This window comes from Malus sylvestris, chromosome 3 (assembly GCF_916048215.2).
Source record: "Malus sylvestris chromosome 3, drMalSylv7.2, whole genome shotgun sequence".
Taxonomy (NCBI): domain Eukaryota; kingdom Viridiplantae; phylum Streptophyta; class Magnoliopsida; order Rosales; family Rosaceae; genus Malus; species Malus sylvestris.
Genome location: NC_062262.1, coordinates 33761758 through 33786808, shown reverse-complemented (window position 1 = coordinate 33786808; position 25051 = coordinate 33761758). Strand labels below are relative to the sequence as shown.

At 39.7% G+C, this 25051-nt stretch overlaps 1 protein-coding gene across 3 annotated transcripts; it reads left to right on the top strand.

Moving 5' to 3' along the window:
• Positions 1 to 16513: 16513 nt before the first annotated feature.
• Positions 16514 to 24640, top strand: LOC126615622 (uncharacterized). 3 transcript variants are annotated; one of them, XM_050283477.1, is made up of 10 exons: positions 16514 to 16799; positions 16894 to 18156; positions 18277 to 19878; positions 20214 to 20361; positions 20456 to 20538; positions 20935 to 21191; positions 21631 to 21717; positions 22344 to 22443; positions 22640 to 22850; positions 22953 to 24640. In XM_050283477.1, the coding sequence occupies exons 2-10, from the start codon at positions 16996 to 16998 to the stop codon at positions 24071 to 24073; spliced, it is 4770 nt and encodes a 1589-aa protein (XP_050139434.1). In that variant the 5' UTR covers positions 16514 to 16799; positions 16894 to 16995; the 3' UTR covers positions 24074 to 24640. The 3 variants fall into 3 exon arrangements, with proteins under 3 accessions (XP_050139434.1, XP_050139432.1, XP_050139431.1); XM_050283475.1 differs by having other exon boundaries at positions 16515 to 16803; positions 16894 to 19878; XM_050283474.1 differs by having other exon boundaries at positions 16516 to 16799; positions 16894 to 19878.
• Positions 24641 to 25051: the final 411 nt, after the last annotated feature.

Here is a 25051-nt window from a genome sequence, read left to right as displayed (position 1 = left end):
TTTAGAGGAAAAATGTTGAAATTCTCACAAAGTGTTGTGAGATTTAAGATATCCTTAGTCTTGTCGAGTTTATTGACAATTGGTTAGCGATTTTCGGCTATAGTGTTTTTCCTCACTTATCGACCAATACAAATTAGTTAAGCTTGGGGTGTTAATTATGGATAAAGTTTCTGACAACCGAACTGTTGTTCTCACCTCACCATCACTTTACACTTTTTGATGACATTGATCATTTTGGAAATCCATGATGACGTGTTCCTTGGATATTTCAATTGTGTAGAGGTAGTATGATGGATTATCGCTTACATTTCCCAACGGTATAACTGTTCAAAATGAACCATCATACATATGACCTAGAGTCAACAGTTGTCATTTTCATCTGAAAACCGAATGGTACTTCTCTGTGAAGAAATATGTCCAAAATCTTTATTAACGTTAGAACTTCCCAATTTCACTTACTGTTGCAAAGAGCTAAGTTTCTGACAGCAACATTGGAAGAACTAAATCAACGTCTATGATTGCACTATTGTGAATCATCCTAGTTATGCAAACGTAATTATTAAGCACCGTAGTAAGAGTTGGTCCTACCCTTAAACATTTTAAGTCTTCCTTATCCCATTCCAGTTGAAGTTCACGAGTATCGATGTGATGTTACCTCTACCCCATCAAGAAATCGTTTGAATGGTTAAATCACTTTTTGTATCTAAATGCAAATGGGAAATATCACCATAAACTCCTAGTACGAGGTATCTTGTACATGTGGAGATTATGATGATGTTTCGATGTTTATAGATCGATTTGACAAGTCAACCCATTTTTCATTGGTTCAGAGGGACTACATTTTAGACCACTTGGTAAAATTACCCATTCTTGAATTTATCAGATTTTCTGGTATTTTGATCAACATCTTATCTAACTATGACTCCATATTCACTCCTTTGTGCTGGAAATACATTCTAGTCAACTTTGGGTACGTGTCTACTGTACTGCAGTTCGTATTATTTCGAAGACAGGTAGACTGTTCAGAAGAATTGCTCGGATATTGAAATCTAGTTGTGATCATTAATTCTTCAATCACCCGTCAAATACTCCGTTGAATGGATCGTTACCATTGGTGATTGAATATTCCGGAAGTTGTTTTTGTAATGTGATGGTAGACAATCAATCTAGATATTTTGAACTTTAAATTTGATGAACTTGTTTTGACTCTCAAATCCTTGAGTGTTCTTTTAGCCTTCTCAACATGGTTTCTCACTCAATAGTGAGGAATTCACGATAGGTCGACTCGGAAGATGCGTGCAGCAGTTTCATATCGATGCTAGTAGTAACCATTGGAGTATAATCTTCTTGCGAGTTTACCAGACTTACCAAGAAAAAATTCCAAGCGGCTTTAAAGATTGAGTTGTATTTCAGCATGATATTGGTGAAAGTATGAATGTAGGTTATAAGCTTGGCGATTGTGGCGTTAATTTTCAAGTGTGGCTCAAAACTGCAACTGTCATTCGAAGAATGTCGTCAGAGATATGGTTTCTCTAATTTAAGCTTTCAGATCTTATAACCTTTGATTTGGAGAACAACTCTAGTGATTAGTCACCAAGGAAGCTTTTCGCAATATGTGTTCGTTTCTATGTATATTTCCATTGTTTCACTCCAGAGTCTTATTGTTGTGGGAACGTGGACATCGAAACACTTCTAGCAACTGGTTTGGTACTTTCTAGGATCATACGATATCGCGATCGAGGCAGGAATCGAACGATCTAGGCATATTCGCACATGAGGAGCAAAACAATATTTTGGCATCCTCAGGAACTTCTCACTAGCTTATTGAGACAACGATGAGTTATCGGCATTACATGCTGCAAATTGTAATATCAATGGCTTAAATGTTGGGTTTTTATTTTTCGTGAAAATATTTTTCTACAATATTATTTTATTTATATGGGTATTTCTGCCATTACAAATTTTGGGTGAGTTATTTCCACTCTTGGTTTTAAACTCAATACAAGTATTTAAATCGTACATTTATATATATATATATATACGTACGTTTATATATATATATATATATTTGATATTTTATTATATGTATATTTTGTTTTCCTTATGTTATTACATAATAATTGGTGTTTTCAACCTTACGATTTATACGGGTATTACACTACTATACTATCGAGGAATGAAGAATGTATGAGCTTGGAGGCATGAAAGAGGAATAATTGCAATCTGATCGCGATGGAATGACATTCTTTTTTATGCAGCCACTCTAACTCGATTTCTTCCTTGTGTATGTATTTACATACATATTTTCTCCCTATTTTCAAGTATTTTACATTTAGCAAGTTATTTTAAATTTCGGGGATGAAATTTTCTTAAAGAGGGTAGATTGTAATGACTCGTACCAAAAAATTACAATCTTTATAAATTTTAAATGTGAATTTACAGAAATACCCTTCGAGGCAAAGACGTTGACTTTTGTTGACCGTTTTGTCAGGTCACGTAAGGTTCGTTTTCTTGGCGTATCCTAGTACTCGTTGCTACGGATGTGTAGGGGCAAACAGAATGCAATTTAGAGTTATAACGAATGAGATATTAACGTTTAAATTTGGGGGCATTTTAGTAAATTAACTAATTTCAAGAAAGCTTCATATTTTTGGTGCAAAATCTGGAAAGCCAAGTGTGTGGCCCAGATTAAAAGGAAGAAAAGATGGGTGGTGAAGATGATAGTTAAAAGAGAGAAATGAGGGAAATATGAGGGAATCAGAAGAAAAAAAGAGATGAGATGGTGACCAATCAGAGAAGAGAGAAAGGAGGGAATGCATGAAAGAGAAGAAGGAGGGGAACCGAACCGGTTCCCCTTTGACCCGACAACCCTACTTGACCCGGTTGATTTTTCAGGCGAAATTCATCAAATTTCCGACAAATTTAGAGAATCTACCCTCACCAATCATCATTACGTTACTCCCTCTTTGGTTTTCCACCTATATTCGAGAGGAATTGGCCTTGTTTCCTGACGAACTTGTGTCGTGGATGTCCCGAGCCATGGCGGCGAAATCCGTCGTTTCAGCAAGCCCCTTCGTCGACCACTACCATCCTCCAGCTTTTTTTTAGCCCATTAACAAGACCCAAACAAGATTTGGGACGTTGGAGCACCGGACAGGAAAAATCGAGGTTCACCCATTTCTAGGGTTTCAATGGGTTTTAGTGAAATTGAGGCATTTCCCGACCAAATTGGACTTGACCATATGTATAAAACTTGCTCTACTCACTGAGATATTCATTTATGTGAAGTTTGAGAATTTTTAGAAATAATTGATTTTTTCAGCGAGTCGGGGCCGCCAACCGCCGTGTACGGCGGTGCCTGGGCCAAGACATTCCCTGATCTCCCTAGGCTAAATTTGATTCTCTAATTCTATACGTGAAGTTCGATTGACAAATTTCCGTCGTTTGAACCTAGTTCCATTAAGGTCCGCTGCTTGATTATTATAGCAATGGACGATTCAACTGTTAGATCGTCACCAAACTTTGATACGTTATATTACATAATATTTGAGGAAATCAGTAACTTACAAATCGGGAATCCGACATACGGATCTTCTCGAATAGGATATGTAAGTTACATGTACTATTTATAATAATTCTGAGACGTGATTGATAATTGTTCTAGGCACCGATCGTTCGTGATACCTCAATATTCGTGCTAGGGAGTTGTAGCGCATACCTCAGGTGAGTGGGTCTTTTTCCTTTTTATAGTACACACACACACACACACATATACCTTGCAGTTTTCCAGAAATGTTTTAAATTGTTTATGCATAACATGCCATGATTTAAATGTGTTATATATATTGCATTATGATGAGATTTGTGGTTATGTCAAATAATCCTATGGAGGCAAGTAGTTACTTTTTAAATATTGCATTGTTACAATTGTGATTGTATTGTGTGATACTGAGAAGACTTAGGTAAGTTTCAGGTGAGTATTATGTGATTGAATGGGTTGTATTGCATTGGTATGCACACGTTTATTTAGAGCTCATCACGACTGCACCCCGGTATTAGTGCTCCCGCCAAGGGCTAAGGCCAACATTCACGTGATTGTTCACCTCCCGCACCGCATGCTCACCTTTGATCCAAGTCTGGTGCCAGCCTGTCGTCCAAACCATAATAGGGGTTCCGACTCGTAAGTGACCCGCGATTTATCGCACAACTTTCACGTGATCGTAGCACTTGAGAGTACATATTTATACCCAGCCTGTCGTATAGGTCACACTAGGTGACTTCGACGCGTGTGTTGGCCTAGACTGATGAGCTACAGGTTCAGTCGTACAAGTCACGTTAGGTGACTCCGACTGACATACTATTTTATATTGGTTTCACAACTGGCTTACACTTATTATTGCTGAGATATTTTGGCATGGCATGCTTCTATTTTCACTGCACTCACGTGTTCGTTTTCGTACTTATGTAGCATTATTTTCTGAAAATTATACAGGTTTTAAGGCGAGGGGTTATAACGTTTTCAAAAGGTTTTTATTAAAACTTTATTTTCAGATCCACTCACCTTTATTTTTCACCCCTCCAGGTTCTAGTAGCAGAGTTTTCGTACCGACGAGGATTACTGGCAAATCTTGGGGTAGACAATTACCATCAATGGTATAATTCTCACCCTATTTTACTGTGTTGTACTTATGCTCTGTCATCACGTGTGAAATGAGCTCATACTAGCTCACCACACACTCTTATGCATAGGCACTTTTAGGTTTAAATTTATTCACATCTTCCACATCACTACACTTTATGGCTTCGTCACATTCTAGGTGTCAGCCAACACAGCTCGATTTGGAGTCCTAATGGACATCCCGGGTCAGGGTGTGTCATGAATAGAGTACATAATGATGTGTATTTGCTAATTGCATTGGCTTTGGTTCTACCAGTTGCTACTGCTTTAGTGGAGAGAGTTTGTTCCGCTATAAATATTGTGAAGACTATATTGCGTAACCGAATGTGAGATCAATGATTGAGTGATATCATGATGGTTTATATTGAGAGCAATTTTCTTTCTTCCATTGACAATGAAGCTATAATGCGACATTTTCAAAATATGAAAACGCGTTGGGAACTATTGTAACTTGTATTGTTATTTGTTCGATAAGTTTTGAATGATGGAACTATGGTTTAATTTTTAAGGTTATTATATGTCTAAGAAATGTTTGTAAACTTTTACATGTAACCCCCCGAAATATTTTTCCTGAATTCGCCACTGGTGCTATCCACACTACCTTTTTTATCTTTCACACATTTTAAAATTTTCGACTCTCGGATCAGTGGATCAAAATGATCAAAAGACATAAATTAACAAAAAATGCATGAGAGATAAACAGAGGTGTGTAAATAGCACCACTATTTATTTACTGGCTTTAGTACAATTGTACATGGTTCTCCTGCATGTCATGCCTCATGCTTATGCTGATGAGCATGAACGTCCAACTTGGTCACTACGTGCATGGCTAAAAGTGCTTCACAGGATAAACAAAAGGAAATTTAACGAAAAACTCTTGGTACTGTTCACTTTAATGAAAAATTACATTTTTACACTAAAAAGTCAATCTTAGTACTATTCACTTTACCCTTTATTTTATTCTTATCGTTAAAACTCAAAGTTTTCAAGCTATTTTCATTAATTTTCCTATAAAAAAAAGAAAATTAATGAAAAATGCTTGAAAACTTTAAGTTTTAACGATAAAGACAAAATAAAGGTTAAAGTGAATGGTACCAGGATTGACTTTTTAGTGTAAAAATGTGGTTTTTCGTTAAAGTAAACAACAACAACAACAACAACAAAGCCTTTTCCCACTAAGTGGGGTCGGCTATATGAATCCTAGAACGCCATTGCGCTCGGTTTTGTGTCATGTCCTCCGTTAGATCCAAGTACTCTAAGTCTTTTCTTAGAGTCTCTTCCAAAGTTTTCCTAGGTCTTCCTCTACCCCTTCGGCCCTGAACCTCTGTCCCGTAGTCACATCTTCGAACCGGAGCGTCAGTCGGCCTTCTTTGCCCATGTCCAAATCACCGAAACCGATTTTCTCTCATCTTTCCTTCAATTTCGGCTACTCCTACTTTACCTCGGATATCCTCATGCCCAATCTTATCCTTTCTCGTGTGCCCACACATCCCACGAAGCATCCTCATCTCCGCTACACCCATTTTGTGTACGTGTTAATGCTTCACCGTCCAACATTCTGTGCCATACAACATCATTGGCCTTATTGTCGTCCTATGAAATTTTCCCTTGAGCTTCAGTGGCCTACGATGGTCACATAACACGCCGGATGCACTCTTACACTTCATCCATCCAGCTCGTATTCTATGGTTGAGATCTCCATCTAATTCTCCGTTCTCTTGCAAGATAGATCCTAGGCAGCAAAAACGGTCGCTTTTTGTGATCTTCGCTAGATTGCTCCGGTCATTAGTGTGGATAAGTATATAAATGAATAGAGATAGGAAAGCAAACACAAGATGTACGTGGTTCACCCAGATTGGCTACGTCCACGGAATAGAAGAGTTCTCATTAATTGTGAAGAGTTTACACAAATACATAGGTTCAAGCTCTCCTTTAGTGAGTACAAGTGAATGATTTAGTACAAATGACATTAGGAAATATTGTGAGAGAATGATCTCGTAATCACGAAACTTCTAAGTATCGGAGTATGGTATCGTCTTGACTTGCCTTATCTGTCTCATAGGTAGATGTGGCATCTTCTCTGGAAGTACTCTTCCTCCATCCAGGGGTGGTATCTTTAACTGGTGGAGATGCACAAGGTAATGTATCAATTTCACTTGAAGCTTACTTGTAGTTTCAGGCTTGGTCAAGCGCAATACAAACCATGTAGTAGGAGTCCCCTAAGTCGCCGAGCTAGGGGATCTGCTGAAATAGGTGACAGATAAGGTAAGCAATCAGAGCTCCGGCTGATTGTTCACCTTCTCCCCATCTTGCAGCAGCATGAAGGATAAAGAGAAGAAAAATGAGAAGAGATGATATGGGATACTTTTGCTTTTGAAGAAGTAACTTTCCACAGGCTTATTCTTGAACTGAGCTGGAGGGTTTTCTGGTTTCCTCCAGAGCCGACTGAAGAATTTGAGGGTCAAAACAAGTCCATCAAATCTAGAGTACGTTCGACCCTGCTGATATGGGATACTTTTGCTTTTGACAGAGTAATGGATGTATCGGCACGTGTGCTGTTACGCTTGTCTCCACATGCTTCCTTGTATCCTTCGCACTTGCCCTATCTGTTCCTCAAGCAGATGCGGTATCTTCCCTGGAAACATAAGATGTTGAAGATGAGTACTCGAGAGCAATGCCAGGTAAGTAATCAGGTAAGGGGTTCCAGGCAGTCAGTTCCTGGCTGGAAGCTTGATGCCAAGTGCTGACTGATTGCTCTCTTTCTCCTTGTCTTGCAGGTAAAAACAAGGCCAAAGGAAAAGACAGGGAAAAAGCATGATATGGGATACTCTTGCTTTTAACCCTGATGATATGAGATATTCTTGCTCTAGTATAGCTTGTTTGCAGAGGTATTATCGGGGGGAAAGAAAGCTGAATATTTCGAAAGGCTTCGTGGGGAGTGCCCTCTCAGATATGAGGAAGGGTTGAGCATTTTTGCAGGTCTGCCTGTCCGTTGGGGATGAAGGTCGACATATATAGGAGTCTCCCTAACAAGTAGTAATGCTATTCCTTTACCCTGCTTGGTCATAGCACAGTAGTGGGAGCTGCCAGCTTCACATGTTTTAACTCTGTCAGAGCACTTTGAAAAAGTGGTCTGTGGTATCTGGCTCTCGAGAAGTCTTCGACAGAATGCCCATAATTTCCGCAAAGTTGAGTGTGCGTGTGACAGGTGCTGACAAGGCTAGAAAAGTAGGTGCCTCTTCGATTTCTGAGATCGGCCCTCGTGGTCTCTAAACAGCCCAGCTTTTGAGAAAGCGAGCGTCTCTTCGATTGATTCGGAGAACGATGCATCTTCGACTTTTAAGAAAGCAATCATGCTGGGGGTCTGGCTCTCGAGATTCGGGGAGCAGTGTCACTTCGATTTTTGAGAAAGTAATCATGTTGGGAGTCTGGCTCTCGAGATTCGGAGGGCGGTGCATCTTCGATTTTGGAGCAAGCAATCTTGTTGGGAGTGTTTTCTCGAATGTGAGTAAAGGTTGGGCATGTTTGCTAGTCTACCTTGCCACGAAGCACAGAGGTTGACACACAGAGATTTTCCAATTATCCAGCAATGGTACTGTTCCTTTACCCTCTCTTCGATTTTTGAGAAAGTAGTCATGTTGGGAGTCTAGCTCTCGAGATTCGGAGGACGGTGCCTCTTCGATTTTGGAGCAAGCAATCTTATTGGTAGTGTTTTCTCGAGTGTGAGTAAAGGTTGGGCATGTTTGCTAGTCTACCTTGCCACGAAGCACAGAGGTTGACACACAGGGACTTTCCAATTATCCAGCAGTGGTACTGTTCCTTTACCCTTGTGGGTAATAATATGGTAGCTAGACCTTCAAAATTTATGGGTCTAAACTTTGTTAGTGCTGTTTCTTTGCTATTCTTTTACCTTTCTTGGTCAGAGCGATGTAGTGGGAGCTGCAAGCTTTACGTGCTCAATTTTGGCAGAGAACTTTGGCAAAGTTATTTGTGATACCCATGAGCTATTGTTGCGTGTGGGAAGTGGGTGATTGAACAGTAAGATTCATGTGTTTTCTACTTCCTCAGAAGTCTTCGACAGAATGCCCATAATTTCCGCAAAGCTGAGTGTGCGTGTGACAGGTGCTGACAAGGCTGGAAAAGTAGGTGCCTCTTCGATTTCTGAGATCGGCCCTCGTGGTCTCTGAGGAGCCCAGCTTTTGAGAAAGCGAGCGCCTCTTCGATTTCTGAGATTGGCCTTCGTGGTCTTTGAGCAACCTAACTTTTGAGAAAGCAAACGCCTCTTCGATTTCTGAGATCAACCTTCGTGGTCTCTAAGCAGCCCAGCTTTTGAGAAAGCAAACGCCTCTTCGATTTCTGAGCAGGTGCCTCTTCGATTTCTGAAGCTCCGTCGAGTGCAGATTTTTATAGGGGCTGGCATTAAGTTCCGAAGCACACTTGAATCTCCACCAGTAGAAGCTCCATTCTTGCCCTTCTAAGATCTTGATTTGTCCAACCTCTTCTCTCTTCAACACCTTTGAAAATGTCTGGCCCCTCCGACCGTCGTTTTGACTTGAACCTTGTTGAAGAGGCAGCCCCGCCTTCTCCAGACAACATATGGCGCCCATCCTTCGTCTCCCCTACTGGTCCTCTTACCGTTGGGGATTCCGTGATGAAGAATGATATGACTGCTGCGGTGGTGGCCAGGAACCTTCTCACGCCCAAAGATAACAGACTACTTTCCAAACGGTCTGATGAGTTAGCTGTTAAGGATTCGCTGGCTCTCAGTGTTCAGTGTGCAGGTTCTGTGTCTAATATGGCCCAACGCCTATTTGCTCGAACCCGCCAAGTTGAATCATTGGCGGCTGAGGTGATGAGTCTCAAACAGGAGATTAGAGGGCTCAAGCATGAGAATAAACAGTTGCACCGGCTCGCACATGACTATGCTACAAACATGAAGAGGAAGCTTGACCAAATGAAGGAAACTGATGGTCAGGTTTTACTTGATCATCAGAGATTTGTGGGTTTGTTCCAAAGGCATTTATTGCCTTCGTCTTCTGGGGCTGTACCGCGTAATGAAGCTCCAAATGATCAACCTCTGATGCCTCCTCCTTCTAGGGTTCTGTCCAGTACTGAGGCTCCGAAAGATCCCCCTCCGGTGCCTTTTCTTTCTGGGGCTCTACCGACTGCTGAGACTTCTCCTAAGCAACCCTTGTGAAGGCTCCCTCTTGTTTGTTTATTACTCATGTATATGTACATATTTGTAGTTTATCGAGGATATCAATAAATAAGTTTTCCTTCATTTCAATGTATTGTGTTAAATTACACCAAAACCTTCTTCGCTAAGTTCTTTGAATTTTCTTTTGTTGAAGCTTGTATGTTGAAGCTTTCTGAGTGGAGCATGTAGGTTGGGGTAGTGTTCCCTTAATTTCCCGAGTGAGGAAAACTTCTCGGTTGGAGACTTGGAAAATCCAAGTCACTGAGTGGGATCGGCTATATGAATCTTAAAACGCCATTGTGCTCGGTCCTGTGTCATGTCCTTCGTTAGATCCAAGTACTCTAAGTCTTTTCTCAGAGTCTCTTCCAAAGTTTTCCTAGGTCTTCCTCTACCCCTTCGGCCCTGAACCTCTGTCCCATAGTCGCATCTTCTAATCGGAGCGTCAGTAGGCCTTCGTTGCACATGTCCAAACCACCGTAACCGATTTTCTCTCATCTTGCCTTCAATTTCGGCTACTCCTACTTTACCCCGGATATCCTCATTCTTAATCTTATCCTTTCTCGTGTGCCCACACATCCAACGAAGCATCCTCATCTCCGCTACACCCATTTTGTGTATGTGTTGATGCTTCACCGCCCAACATTCTGTGCCATACAGCATCGCTGGCCTTATTACCGTCCTATAAAATTTTCCCTTGAGCTTCAGTGGCATACGGCGGTCACACAACACGCCGGATGCACTCTTCCACTTCATCCATCCAGCTTGTATTCTATGGTTGAGATCTCCATCTAATTCTCCGTTCTTTTGCAAGATAGATCCTAGGTAACGAAAACGGTCGCTCTTTGGTATTTCTTGATCTCCGATCCTCACCCCTAACTCGTTTTGGCCTCCATTTGCACTGAACTTGCACTCCATATATTCTGTCTTTGATCGGCTTAGGCGAAGACCTTTAGATTCCAGCACTTCTCTCCAAAGGTTAAGCTTTGCATTTACCCCTTCCTGAGTTTCATCTATCAACACTATATCGTCTGCGAAAAGCATACACCAAGGAATATCATCTTGAATATGTCCTGTTAACTCATCCATTACCAACGCAAAAAGGTAAGGGCTTAAGGATGAGCCTTGATGTAATCCTACAGTTATGGGAAAGCTTTCGGTTTGTCCTTCATGAGTTCTTACGGCAGTCTTTGCTCCTTCATACATATCCTTTATAGCTTGGATATATGCTACTCGTACTCCTTTCTTCTCTAAAATCCTCCAAAGAATGTCTCTTGGGACCCTATCATACGTTTTTTCCAAATCTATAAAGACCATGTGTAAATCCTTTTTCCCATCTCTATATCTTTCCATCAATCTTCGTAAGAGATAGATTGCCTCCATGGTTGAGCGCCCTGGCATGAACCCGAATTGGTTGTCCGAAACCCGTGTCTCTTGCCTCAATCTATGCTCAATGACTCTCCCAGAGCTTCATTGTATGACTCATTAGCTTAATACCCCTATAGTTCATGCAATTTTGTACGTCGCCCTTATTCTTGTAGATAGGCACCAAAGTGCTCGTTCGCCACTCATTTGGCATCTTCTTCATTTTCAAAATCCTATTGAAAAGGTCAGTGAGCCATGTTATACCTGTCTCTCCCAAAACTTTCCACACTTCGATTGGTATATCGTCTGGGCCTACTGCTTTTCTATGCTTCATCTTCTTCAAAGCTACAACCACTTCTTCCTTCCGGATTCTACGATAAAAAGAGTAGTTTCTACACTCTTCTGAGTTACTCAACTCCCCTAAAGAAGCACTCATTTCATGTCCTTCATTGAAAAGATTATGAAAATAACCTTTCCATCTGTCTTTAACCGCGTTCTCTGTAGCAAGAACCTTTCCATCCTCATCCTTGATGCACCTCACTTGGTTTAGGTCCTTTGTCTTCTTTTCCCTTGCTCTAGCTAATTTATAGATATCCAACTCTCCTTCTTTGGTATCTAGTCGCTTATACATATCGTCATAAGCCGCTAACTTAGCTTCTCTCACAGCTTTCTTCGCTTCTTGCTTCGCTTTTCTATACCTTTCACCATTTTCATCGGTCCTATCCTTGTATAAGGCTTTACAACATTCCTTCTTAGCCTTCACCTTTGTTTGTACCTCCTCATTCCACCACCAAGATTCCTTTTGGTGTGGGGCAAAACCTTTGGACTCTCCTAATACCTCTTTTGCTACTTTTCGAATACAACTAGCCATGGAATCCCACATTTGGCTAGCTTCCCTCTCTCTATCCCACACACACTGGGTGATTACTTTCTCTTTGAAAATGGCTTGTTTTTCTTCTTTTAGATTCCACCATCTAGTCCTTGGGCACTTCCAAGTCTTGTTCTTTTGTCTCACTCTTTTGATATGTACATCCATCACCAACAAGCGATGTTGATTAGCCACGCTCTCTCCTGGTATAACTTTGCAATCCTTACAAGTTATACGATCCCCTTTCCTCATTAGGAGAAAATCTATTTGTGTTTTTGATGACCCACTCTTGTAGGTGATCACATGTTCTTCTCTCTTCTTAAAGAAGGTGTTGGCTAAGAAGAGATCATATGCCATTGCAAAATCCAAGATAGCTTCCCCATCCTCGTTTCTCTCCCCAAAACCATGGCCACCATGGAAACCTCCATAGTTGCATGTCTCCCTGCCCACGTGTCCATTTAAATCTCCTCCTATAAATAACTTCTCCGTCTGAGCAATTCCTTGCACCAAGTCTCCAAGGTCTTCCCAAAATTTCTCCTTCGAACTCGCATCCAACCCTACTTGAGGTGCGTACGCACTAATCACATTGATAAGTTCTTGTCCTATTACAATCTTGATTGCCATGATTCTATCTCCTACCCTCTTGACATCTACAACATCTTGTGTCAATGTCTTGTCCACGATGATGCCAACACCGTTTCTCGTTCTATTTGTGCCCGAATACCAAAGTTTAAACCCTGAGTTTTCTAGATCCTTTGCCTTACTACCAACCCACTTAGTTTCTTGTAGGCACATAATATTTATCCTTCTCCTCACCATAACTTCCACTACTTCCATAGATTTTCCCGTTAAGGTTCCTATATTCCACGTTCCTAAACGCATTTTGCTCTCTTGAACTCTACCCTTCTGTCCTAGCTTCTTCACCCTCCCCCGTCTAATAGGATCAAAGTACTTCTTTTGTGTGTCCCGTGTAAAGTTGATAGGAGCATATGCTCCCAAACAACTTTGAGTGGAGTCGCTCGAAAAGAAGTTTCTATGGCCCCCTTGCTCATTTAACACTGCATCCGGGTGCCGATGGAGATACAGGGACCCTTGCTCATTTATCACTGTGCTCGGGCCACACAGCGCGCCACTTACGGGTGACGCCCTAGCTTTAGCGCGATTTTGTTCTGGATTCATTTTCATAAGGATTCGACGTGATCATGGAGTGCCGGTTGTCGACTACCTGACGCCCTCCCCCTCCTCCTTTATCCGGGCTTGGGACCGGCAATGTAAGATACATAGGCGGAGTTTTTCGTTAAAGTAAACAGTACCGAAAATTTTTCGTTAAAGTTCCCATAAATAAAATGTATCGACAACATTTGACCTAAAAAGTTAGAAAAAATGATAGCATGGCATGCTTCTATTTTCACTGCACTCACGCATTCGTTTTTGTACTTATGTAGTATTATTTTCTGAAAATTATACAGGTTTTACGACGAGGGGTTATAACGTTTTCAAAAGGTTTTTATTAAAACTTTATTTTTAGACCCACTCACCCTTATTTTTTGCCCCTCCAGGTTCTAGTAGCAGAGTTTTCGTACCGACGAGAATTACTGGCAAATCTTGGAGTAGACAATTACCATCAATGGTATAATTCTCACCTTATTTTACTGTATTGTACTTATGCTCTGTCATCACGTATGAAATGGGCTCATACCAACTCACCGCACACTCTTGTACGTATGCACTTTTAGGTTTAAATTTATTCACATCTTCCACATCATTACACTTTATGACTTCGTCACATTCCAGGTGTCGGCCAACACAGCTTGATTTGGAGTCCTAATGGACATCCCGGGTCGGGGTGTGTTAGGAATAGAGTACATAATCATGTGTATTTGCTAATTGCATTGGCTTTGGTTCTACCTGTTGCTACTGTTTTAGTGGAGAGAGCTTGTTCTGCTATAAATATTGTGAAGACTATTGCGTAACCGAATGGGAGATCAATGGTTGAGTGATATTATGGTGGTTTATATTGAGAGCAATTTTCTTTCTTCCATTGACAATGAAGCTATAATGCGACATTTTCAAAATATGAAAACGCGTTGGGAACTATTGTAACTTGTATTGTTATTTGTTCGATAAGTTTTGAATGATGGAACTATGGTTTAATTTTTAAGGTTATTATATGTTTAAGAAATGTTTGTAAACTTTTACATGTGACCCCCGAAATATTTTTCTTGAATCCGCCACTGGTGCTATCCACACTACCTTTTTTTATCTTTCACACATTTTTAAATTTTCAACTCTCGGATCAGTGAATCAAACTGATCAAAAGACATAAATTAACAAAAAATGCATGAGAGATAAACAGAGGTGTGTAAATAGCACCACCATTTATTTACTGGCTTTAGTACAATTGTACATGGTTCTCCTGAATGTCATGTTTCATGCTTAAGCTGATGAGCATGAACGTCCAACTTGGTAACTACGTGCATGGCTAAAAGTGCTTCACATGATAAACAAAGGGAAATTTAACCAAAAGTTCTTGGTACTGTTCACTTTAATGAAAAATTACATTTTTACACTAAAAAGTCAATCTTAGTACTATTCACTTTACCCTTTATTTTATTCTTATCGTTAAAACTCAAAGTTTTCAAGCCCTTTTAATTAATTTTCCTATAAAAAAATTAATGAAAAAGACTTGAAAACTTTGAGTTTTAACGATAAGGACAACATAAAGTAAACAGTACCAAAAAATTTTCGTTAAAATTCCCATAAAAAAAACGTATCGACAACATTTGACATAAAAAGTTAGAAATATTTAGGCGTAATTGTGTTATTATGTTGCATGAGTATTCAATGTGTTTCTGATAAAAGCGATCGTGGGTTTTCTACGTAAACATTCTCAAATGGAGACCTAGTTGCCTTTTTATTTTGCATGGTAGATGGATGGATGTATTTTGTTAGTTTCATTATTTGTGCACTCTCTTTTCTCTCTCCATGCAATCATTATTTATTTATACAACTTTTAAATTGAATAAATCAAATAAAATCAAGAAAAGAAGTGCTAAAAACATTAACGTTTAAGGCTAATAATAACAGATTAAAATCCATTTAATATAATTTGACCAATTAGTAAGATCTCAAAAGTTACTTCAAATCTTCAAACAAAGGAGCATAACTCAAAAGAAAGATAATTAAGAGCTTGTTTAGAAGTGTATTTTAAGCGTTTTTGGTGAAAATATTTTTAAACCAATCCTTAGTAAAAATATAAATAAATTATTGAAAAGCACTTGAAGTGCTTCCTATAAGAAGCATGTAAGGCCATCTCCAACCAATGGCAGCCAGATGGCTCGTTTTAGCCCTCTGGCCCTCCAAGATCCTCAAAGATATTAATATTTTAATGAACAGTACATGACCATATTTGCCTCCGTTTCCAACCGAGGGCCAGAGGGCCAAATTGCTCGTTTTAGCACTGTCACAAAAAACCGTCTCCAACCGAGGGTCAGAGGGCCATAAGGCCAAACATAATTTATTATTTAAAAACTACAACTTAAAATAAAATGAAATAAATTTTGTGAAATAGAAGTTATAGGAAAAAATGGAATTTAAAAAAAATATGAAACAAATTTTGTAAAATAAAGTTATAGGAAAAAATAGAAGTTATATAAAAAAATTTGTAAATAAAAAATAATAATAAAACTATAAAAAAAAAATCAAATGCAACGGCTACTAGCCGTTGCATTTGAATTTTTTCTTAAGAAATTTATTTAGTATAAATGTATTACTGTCGGTTATAACCGACAGTAATACATTTATATTAAGTAATATAATGTATTCATGTCGGCTATAACCGATAGAAATAACAAAACATTAAAAAAAAAAGGCTAGCCTCGGGCTGGCTGGCTGCATGCAGCCAGCCCTCCAGCCTTCCCAGATTCCAGAGCCCTCTGGCTTAGCACTTGGTTGGAGACGGTTTTCGGGTTATTTTTGACCCTCTAGCCCTATGGACCCTTTGGTTGGAGATGGCCTAAGAAACTTGCAGGAAGCACTTAAGCACTTCAAGTACTTTTCGAACCAAAAAATATTTTATGTAAATTGATATAATACTCCATGAATTAACAATTGAACATCCCTCCTTTTGAACAACAAGGTTTGACTCATAAGCGATTCATGTTTTTTTTTTTTCTGATATTTTTAAGGAGACAAAAAAAACATTTTGATCATGTAGATATTAATTAATTAATAGAAAAAGGTCCTATGCGAAAAGGACTTAGGGCCATGTGACAAAAAAAAAAAAAAAAAATCCATCCCACCAAAAATAAAAAATAAAAAAGCAATTTTCCAATTGGGATGTAATTTATGGAGGGAAAACCACAAAATCCCCCGCAAAAATAAAATTAAAAAAAAAAAAAAAAAGCAAGGGAAAGCTTTTGTCTTAAACCTTGCAAGCCCCAAGGCTTCATGTCTCAATCAACAACTCTCTCTCTCTCTCTCTCTCCCCCCTCTGTGTCCGTCTCTCTTCTTCTTCCTCCCGTTGAACTCCTTCAATTCCTTTCCCAATTTCACAAAGCACCATGGCTGAATCGCTGAAGCTACTGGATTACGTGCCGCGCACGTGCTCGTGAGGGAGGCATCAGAATATCTCCTGTGTCTCTGCTTGCATTGACTGGGGCCTTCTTCAACCCATTGTCGCGGTTGGTGATCTGGTCAGTCCGTACACGTTCAAAGACATCACTGATTTCATATATCTATGTATGTATATATTTTTAAATAAATATTTTCTTTAATTTTTGGTTACAGGGTAGGGTTAGTTCTTGAGAGAGAAGCTTTCTAGCTGTTGGGTTTGTGTAATTAAGTTCAAAGCTGAAGTGGGTTTTCTGGGATTAAGGTGTACGGTGAGAGATGTTGAGATCTGGGAAGGTAAGGGGTGAGAGGGATAAGCAAATTGTTGTTCAGAAGAAAGGGGATGAGTTGAAGCAGGGAGGTTCGGATTCCGGCGGGGAGAAAACCCGGCATTTGGTTTCGGGTGGGGCGGAGGAATCTGAGAAAGAATTGGAAGGTGGAGAAGATGGTGATGTGGGTGGGAATGAAAATGGTGGAGCAACTGAGAGTGGGAAGAAGAGGTGCGTTGGTAACGGTGAAGAAATTGGTGATGATAAAAAGAGAGTGAAGGAAAAAGAGGCAGATAGTGAAGTGCGAATTTTTGGGCGGGTTTTGAAATCACAGTCAGCGGCGAATGGAGGGGGTGATAAGGAGGTGAATGATGGGGAACTGGTTGCGGAAAATAGAGAAAATGACGGGACTCAGAAACAATGTAGTGAGGTTAACAACAAAGGGAGGAAGGAAATGGAGGTGGATGGTAAAGTGCAAGCTATTGGTTGGGTTCTGCAGTCACAGTCTGCGGTGAATGGTGGGTATGATAAGGAAGTGAGTGATGGTGGTCTGGTTGAAGAAGGTAGAGAAAACGACGGGTCTCATAAACAACGTAGTGAGGTAAACAATGAATGGAGGAAGGAAATGGAGGTGGATGGTGCAGTGCAAGTTGTTGGTCGGGTTCTGCAGGCACAGTCAGCGGTGAATGGAGGGTGTGATAAGGATGTGAGTGATGGTGTTCTGGTTGCCGGAATTAGAGAAAGTGATGGGTCTGACAAGCAATGTAGTGAGGTAAAAGATGAAGGGGCTGATCTGTTGGGCCAGAGTGAAAATGTGGGAGTAGGTGAGATTGGGAAGAAGAGGAGGCAGGGTGATAATGGCGAAGAAATTGATGATGATGCTCTTGAGGAAAAAAAGGTGAAGGAAGATGAGGTGGATGGTAAAGTGCTAACTACAGTTAGGGTTCTTCGGTCACGAGTTGTGGTGAATGAGGGGTGTGATAAGGCAGGGAGTGATGGGTCTTGCAAGAAATCTTCCAAAGGGGGTGATCAGTTGGTTGAACGGTTTACAAAGAAGTTGAAAGGCAAGAGAGGGAGCCCACTCAAGGTTGAAAAGGAAAAAAGTGATGGTTCAGGTGCTGGGCCACATAAGATGAAGAATTTCAAACGCAAGCGTGGGAGACCTAAGAAGGTAGAAAAGGAACAGAGTGATCTGTCAGTTGGTCAGTTGAGAAAGGAAGAAAGTGATGGTTCGGGTGCTGGGCTACATAAGATGAAGATTTTGAAACGCAAGCGTGGGAGACCTAAGAAGGTAGAAAAGGAAGAGAGTGATCTGTCAGTTGGTCAGTTGAGAAAGGAAGAAAGTGATGGTTCGGGTGCTGGGCAACAGAAGATGAAGAATTTGAAACGCAAGCGTGGGAGACCTAAGAAGGTAGAAAGGGAAGAGAGTGATCTGTCAGTTGGTTGGTTGAGAAAGGAAGAAAGTCATGGTTCGTGTGCTGGGCTACTGCAGATGAAGAATTTGAAACGTAAGCGTGGGAGACCTAAGAAGGTAGAAAAGGAGGAGAGTGATCTGTCAGTTGGTCGGTTGAGAAAGAATTCAAAATTGAAGCACAAGAGATCACTTAAGGTGCAGAAGACTAATGTGGCTTTGAAAGGAAAGCTTGCTAAGGAAGGCAATATGGTTTTGAGATCGCAAGAAAGAATCAAAGCGAGTATGACAACTAATGGTTCATATCTGGAAAGGAGGATTATTGGGAAAGAGTTGGATGTGAAGGCCTTTTCTCCAGCTAAAAGGGATAAAAAAGGAAATGATTTGGAGACTGACGATAGTGAGGATGGAGAAGGAAGTAATGAACGGAAACAGAAACAGAAGGGAAATAAAGGACAGAAAAATAAGCAGAAGAGTCGGGATGGAGATTGCGCCAGAAGTAGGCAAAAACAGTTGGTGAGAGATAAGATAGTGGATCTAATTATGCGTGCAGGTTGGACCATTCAATATAGGCCTAGGAATGGCAAAGAGTACAAGGATGCAGTGTACGTAACTCCAGCAGGACAGACTCACTGGTCGGTCACCAAGGCTTACACAACTCTTAAAGCGCATTGTGAAAATGGTGAAAATAATTCCAAGTTTTGTAAGCCTGGCTTCAAATTTACTTTGATACCACCAGAGGAAATCGACATGCTAGCAAGGATACAAGTCGTGAAAAGGGTGGGGAAAAAGAAGGGGAAGAAGGGCAAAAATGGAATGGAGGGTGGAAAGAAGAAAAGGCGTGGGAATACAGTGGATGGAGTTACTGAAGAGAAAAAGAAAAAGAAATTGGGTAGGCCACTCAAAGGGAAACGTTTGCTTCTTGAAAAGGATGATTCAGCACGTGCAGCATGCAAGGGAAGGCGAAGTTTATATAAGACAAAAAATAGAAAGCGATGTGCTTTACTGGTTCGGAACTCTGAGAATGCCGATTCAGATGATGATGGCCATGTACTATATGACGGGAAAAGAACAGTTCTTGCCTGGATGATTGATTTGGGAACCCTATCACTTAATTCGAAGGTGAAGTACATGAACAGGAGAAAGACACAGGTGCTTCTTGAGGGTAACATTACAAGAGATGGAATTCATTGTGGTTGCTGTGGAGAAACAATCTCGATTTCGAAGTTTGTAACCCATGCCAAAAGTGATTACTCTGAGCCATTTAAACATATATATCTAGACTCAGGGTCTACCCTTTTGCAATGCCTGCTTGACTCATGGAATAGACAGGATGAATACGACCGTCGGGGATTCCATTTCGTGGGTGTCAACAGGGAAGACCCAAACGATGATACATGTGGAATCTGTGGAGATGGTGGGAACTTGATTTGTTGTGATGGCTGTCCATCAACATTCCATCAAAATTGTTTAGAGATAAAGGTACGTTTATAGTGCCAATTTAAAAATTGTTCTAACTACATGGATAAAGTGCTATTTAGATTAATTTAGAGTAGGCTGAAAGCTCTTAAGACATCTTGCTTTCCATCCAATTCGATATTTTTATCGGAATTGAGTGCTATTTCAATGTCTTTAGTATACTAAGAGCGGATAATTACTTGTTTTTGCCTTCAATGCTAAAGTTTATGTTACGTTGCATTTATTCTACAGTAGCATTTATGGAATTAAGAATTGATTGATATGCCTAGAAACTGAAAATTGTTTATGTTTCTGGTTTGTTTAAGAGCAGATGAGAACTCTATTCTTAATTTTTGCAGAAGTTCCCCTCAGGTGATTGGCATTGTGTATATTGTTCATGCAAATTTTGTGGGATGTTTGGCGGTAATATATGCGAAATCGATGGCAATGACAATGAAAATGTAGCTACATCAGCATTAATTACCTGCCATTTGTGTGAGGAAAAATGTACTAACTCTTCCTCCTATCCTTTTTCATCTTCCTGGGTTATCTAAATTTAGTACATTTGGCAAAATTTCATAGAAAACGTTTTCTTTTTTAGATCACAAATCCTGTATTCAGGCAAAGGATGCTGTAAATGATGATTCCAATGATCCATCCTTCTGCGGGAAGAATTGTCAAGAGGTATTACATTTGTGATCTATTGCTGTAATGTTAGCTTGGATTGCAGTATTTGTGTAGGCCTTGGTGCATGCCTCCGTAGTTTCATGTACTATTTATAGTAGTGAAATGATATTGTGCTGCATGCAACAAGGGCTAAAGGATTTGACAGTTTGTCTCTTAATGCTTCAGTTGTAGGAAGATTGCTTACACTATTTTTAAGAGATGCTTACAAAGCATTATTTACGTATTTAGGAATTTTTAACAATGCATGCAGATTTAAATGTTGATTTGTTTATAAATCTGAGTTGTTTTCAATTTTCAGTTTTAAGTTTAATGAGATATATAAATTCTTTTGATCAATTTCTCTACCCATTTTGTATCGGCAGTATGTGATTAATAATGTTTTTGTCATGCCAGCTATTTGCGAGTCTTCAGATGCTTCTTGGAGTGAGGCAAGAAATCGAAGATGGATTTTCATTGACTCTGATTCACCGATCTGATACGAGCTCAATTTCTATTTGTGACACACCACAGATAGATGATTGTGATTCAAAGCTAATTGAATGCAATTCCAAGCTGGCTGTTGCATTTTTACTAATGGATGAGTGTTTTTTGCCTATGGTTGACCACAGAAGTGGAGTCAATTTGATTCATAATATTCTGTATAATCGTGGGTAAGCATACTTTAATCCGCAATTTTGTGTCTATGTGGATGCCAAACTACTTTTGATTCGTTTGGAATAGTATAATGTCTTTGTCTTGAAATAAGTACGATGGGTGTGCAGTATCTCACTGCAAACATATAATTCATGTTCATGATATATGATATTTCGAGTTCAAGGTGGTTGCTGTTGGGATTATGTACCTAGGAAAAGTTTTGGTGCTCGACCATATGAAAATCAATTTCTGTTTCTAATCGTGTATATCTAATTTTATGTAAAGATCTCTACGTAATTTACTTTGTCCTTTTATCTTCTATGCCGCTATACTTTTTGCATTCAAACAAGTTTGAAAGAAGCTTTCATTCCACGTATTGCAAATTGTCTCTTCAACTTTTTGACATGTAGAAAAATATATACTTGCGTTACTTATTTTTTAATTTTCTATTATCAGGTCAAATTTTAGTAGACTGAATTATAGTGGTTTCTTGACTGCAATTCTAGAAAGAGGTGATGAGATCATATCAGCGGCATCCATCCGGTATGTTACTGCGAACATATCACAGTTAATCAATGCAGAATTTCTAGTTCTTCTGGGCAAGTTATTCTGAAAAATGTAGTTGACATGGACTGCAAACTAAGTCTTATTGTAGAAAATTTCAGCCAAATGAACAATAAATAAAAAAGAAACACTGAGCTGTACAGGTTGGTTTTTCTTGTATCGATTGATAGCTATGTTTTTTTATAAATGATGCCCAAACTTTTGGATGTCTCTCGGATTCTTTCTTCCAACCTTAACTTTAGTAATTAGCAGTCAGCACTGGTTTGGAATTCTAGTTTGCTTTGAATTTATTTTCTGCTCTTTTACCTCTCCCTCCAAATTTCTTAGAAGCAAAAGATCAGAATTCGAACTTTAGATTTTGTCTGCGTTCTGTTTTTGAATTCTGATACTTTCGCCTTCTCATTGCCAGAAGATTTACCGTTAAATAATGCTTGTGATCAGTCTTTAAAATCCTCTCCCCTTGCTATTTCTTTATTATTTATCCATAAACCCTCTCGTGATTGGGTTACATGTTGCTGTAACCCTAATCGAGTAGAATGGCTTTTACGAGTTTGTGTGCTTTTTGCATCTATGTTCTGACACTACGTTGCTGCTTGGTTGATCAGGATTCATGGGAACTATTTAGCAGAGATGCCATTTGTTGGGACCCGATATATGTACAGGCGTCAAGGAATGTGCCGTCGGCTTCTAATTGGAATTGAATCTGTATGTTCATTGCTAAATAGAAAAACCTTGCTTTTTTTCTTGTCCTCACATTTGCTTACAAGTCAGTTTCTTCTTAAATTTGAAACTCTGTTTTTATATGGAGATATCTTATTAAGGCAAATCATGGGTTTTCATAATCTTGCAAAGAATCTTAACTTTCTAGTTCTTTTGTGCCATTTTTCTGATCCATGATTAGGCTCTCAGCTCGTTGAATGTTGAAAGATTGGTTATACCTGCAATCTCAGAACTCAGAGAAACATGGACTTCTGTTTTTGGTTTTAAGCCCCTTGAAGAATCAAGCAAGCAGAGGATGAAGAACATGAACATATTGGTTTTCCCTGGTGTAGATATCTTAGAGAAGCCAGTGTCGAAGCACTTAACAGAAGCAAATATGATTCCCGCTGAAGGTATTTATGAAATCAGCAGAGACGAGCATGCATGTGTTTGGCACATCTTTCTGTCAGTTGTATCTTCTTGTTTTATAACTTACACTGAATTTGCTCTTGTAGGTGTGAGGTCCACTGAACTTGAGCATCAGCAACTCGAGCAAGAGGTTTTATGTGATATTAATGAGAAACGTTTGGTTGCGTCTGGAATTGAAGCATCTGCACCGTGTGGAAGTGAGGCAAGTGATGAACTTGCTGATGTTGAATCTGATACACAGCATCACTGTGGTGTTTCTCAGGATAATCTGGAGGAGAAAAGCAATACAATTATTATTCCTCCTCCATCAATGTGTGATATCCATGAACAAACTGAGGAGGTCAACCAGAGCTCTGCTTCAGTTCCTGATGTAGGGACAGTGGAAGTGGACACCCAACAAGACCAGCATATCATGCTCGAAGTCGAAAACAAATCTCTGACATCACATCATAGTAGTTCTGTTAGGAACCACAATTCTCATGACGAAAGATCCATTTGCCGCTCTACTGAAAATAATACCACCGAGCAGCAGCACATCGCACATGAAGTAAAGGTTTCCGATGAAATTACTGTCTGCCATGATTCAGCGACTACAACTGAGGCATCTCATGAGGCAAGCGACCTTAAGCATCAGGATTCTCTAAGTGTGCAGGTTGCAGGATCTATTTTCTGTCCGGATGGAAAGATGTCTGAGACTTGTGAAGCGGAATGTAACCATCCTTCTACTCAGCATACACCTGCAGTGATAGTTGAGGAGCATCCAGAATCTATCAAGTGTTATGGCTCTGAAATTCTGACTGGAACTAGTGAGGTCGCCAGTGATGTACTTCACCCAACTCCCCTGTTGCCTCACCAGAAAGCAGATGAGCTTGAAGGTAACAGGCTCAACACTCGTAAAGTTGCAGATGGATTTGAAGGCAACGGGCTCAACACTCATAATGTTGCAGATGAGTTTAAAGGCAATGGGCTCAACACTCAAAAAGTCGACTCTGCTCTTACATGCGGACATGCCAAGTCCCCGGAGGTTACTGATTTGAATTTAACTCCCGAGGAGTCTCAGAACACAACATCCGTAAAGCAATCTGAACTCGATTCTCAGACAAGTCCCACAGAGTGCAACTCGAGCAATATGCCTGTTGTGGCTCTTCACTGCGCATCCGGTGGGGGTACTTCGGGGGTGGTTATTCTATCAAATCAGGCTAGGTGATATCTTATCTCGAGACACTGACAGAAGTAAAGGCAGGAGGCTTTTTGGTAACAGCAGAGTCTCCAACCGAAAGAGTAGCAGAAGTATTTTGGCAAAGGGTTGAAAACTGTTTTTATCGCTTGTTAGAAAGCAACAGTTTTTGGTTCCTTCGACTTACGGAGAACTTGGGAGTAAATATATAGGTTTTTTTGGGAAATGATTCATGCACGCCTCTTTTCACCTTCTGCACGCCTCTAGTTTTTTCTAGCCACTGGATTGAATAAATCAATGGCTCGATTTTGGAGAACTGTGCAGAAGCTGCGAAAGGGTGTTCATCAATCACTCCCATTTTTTTTAAGCATTTTATGGCATTTGGGCAGTGGCAGGATAAAAGTTCCCTTTGGTGGGTTGTATAATTTTTGGCCTCTGAGTGCAGTGACGTTCGAGGAATCATACAACCGATGCCATATAGCGGGGTAAGGTTTTGTTGTTGTTTGGTCTTCATTGTATTATCAAAACATGCGTTGCCTCAACCCTGAAAAACCAGCCTATCATTTTTGTATAGATCTCTTGCGATGCATTGTTGAAGTTTGCTTTTGTTGGTATTATTAGTAAAAACTTATAACTAATTAAACATTAATGTGGTAACATTGGCTCTGATGAAAAATTCTTCAAACCAATAGTGATATGTAGTGAGTATCTTGGTACACATTTTTTCTCCTCTTCGTCCTTTCTCGTGTCTCTTTTTGTGCACTCGAGTTTGAATCTTTATTCTTATAATCAAGATTAGTTTATGATAACATATTACTTCTATTAAGAAAAAAAACTTGATTAACAAAAACCCTTATGGAACAAGCTATCTTTTATACAAAATAATATTTTAAATTACTTTAATTTACGTGGAAAATGAATTTCAATTTTGTGATCAAGGAGAAAGATTGAATTTGACTAAGTACACAGCCACAGTAACGTCCTTGTCTAATAACACAGTCATGTTAA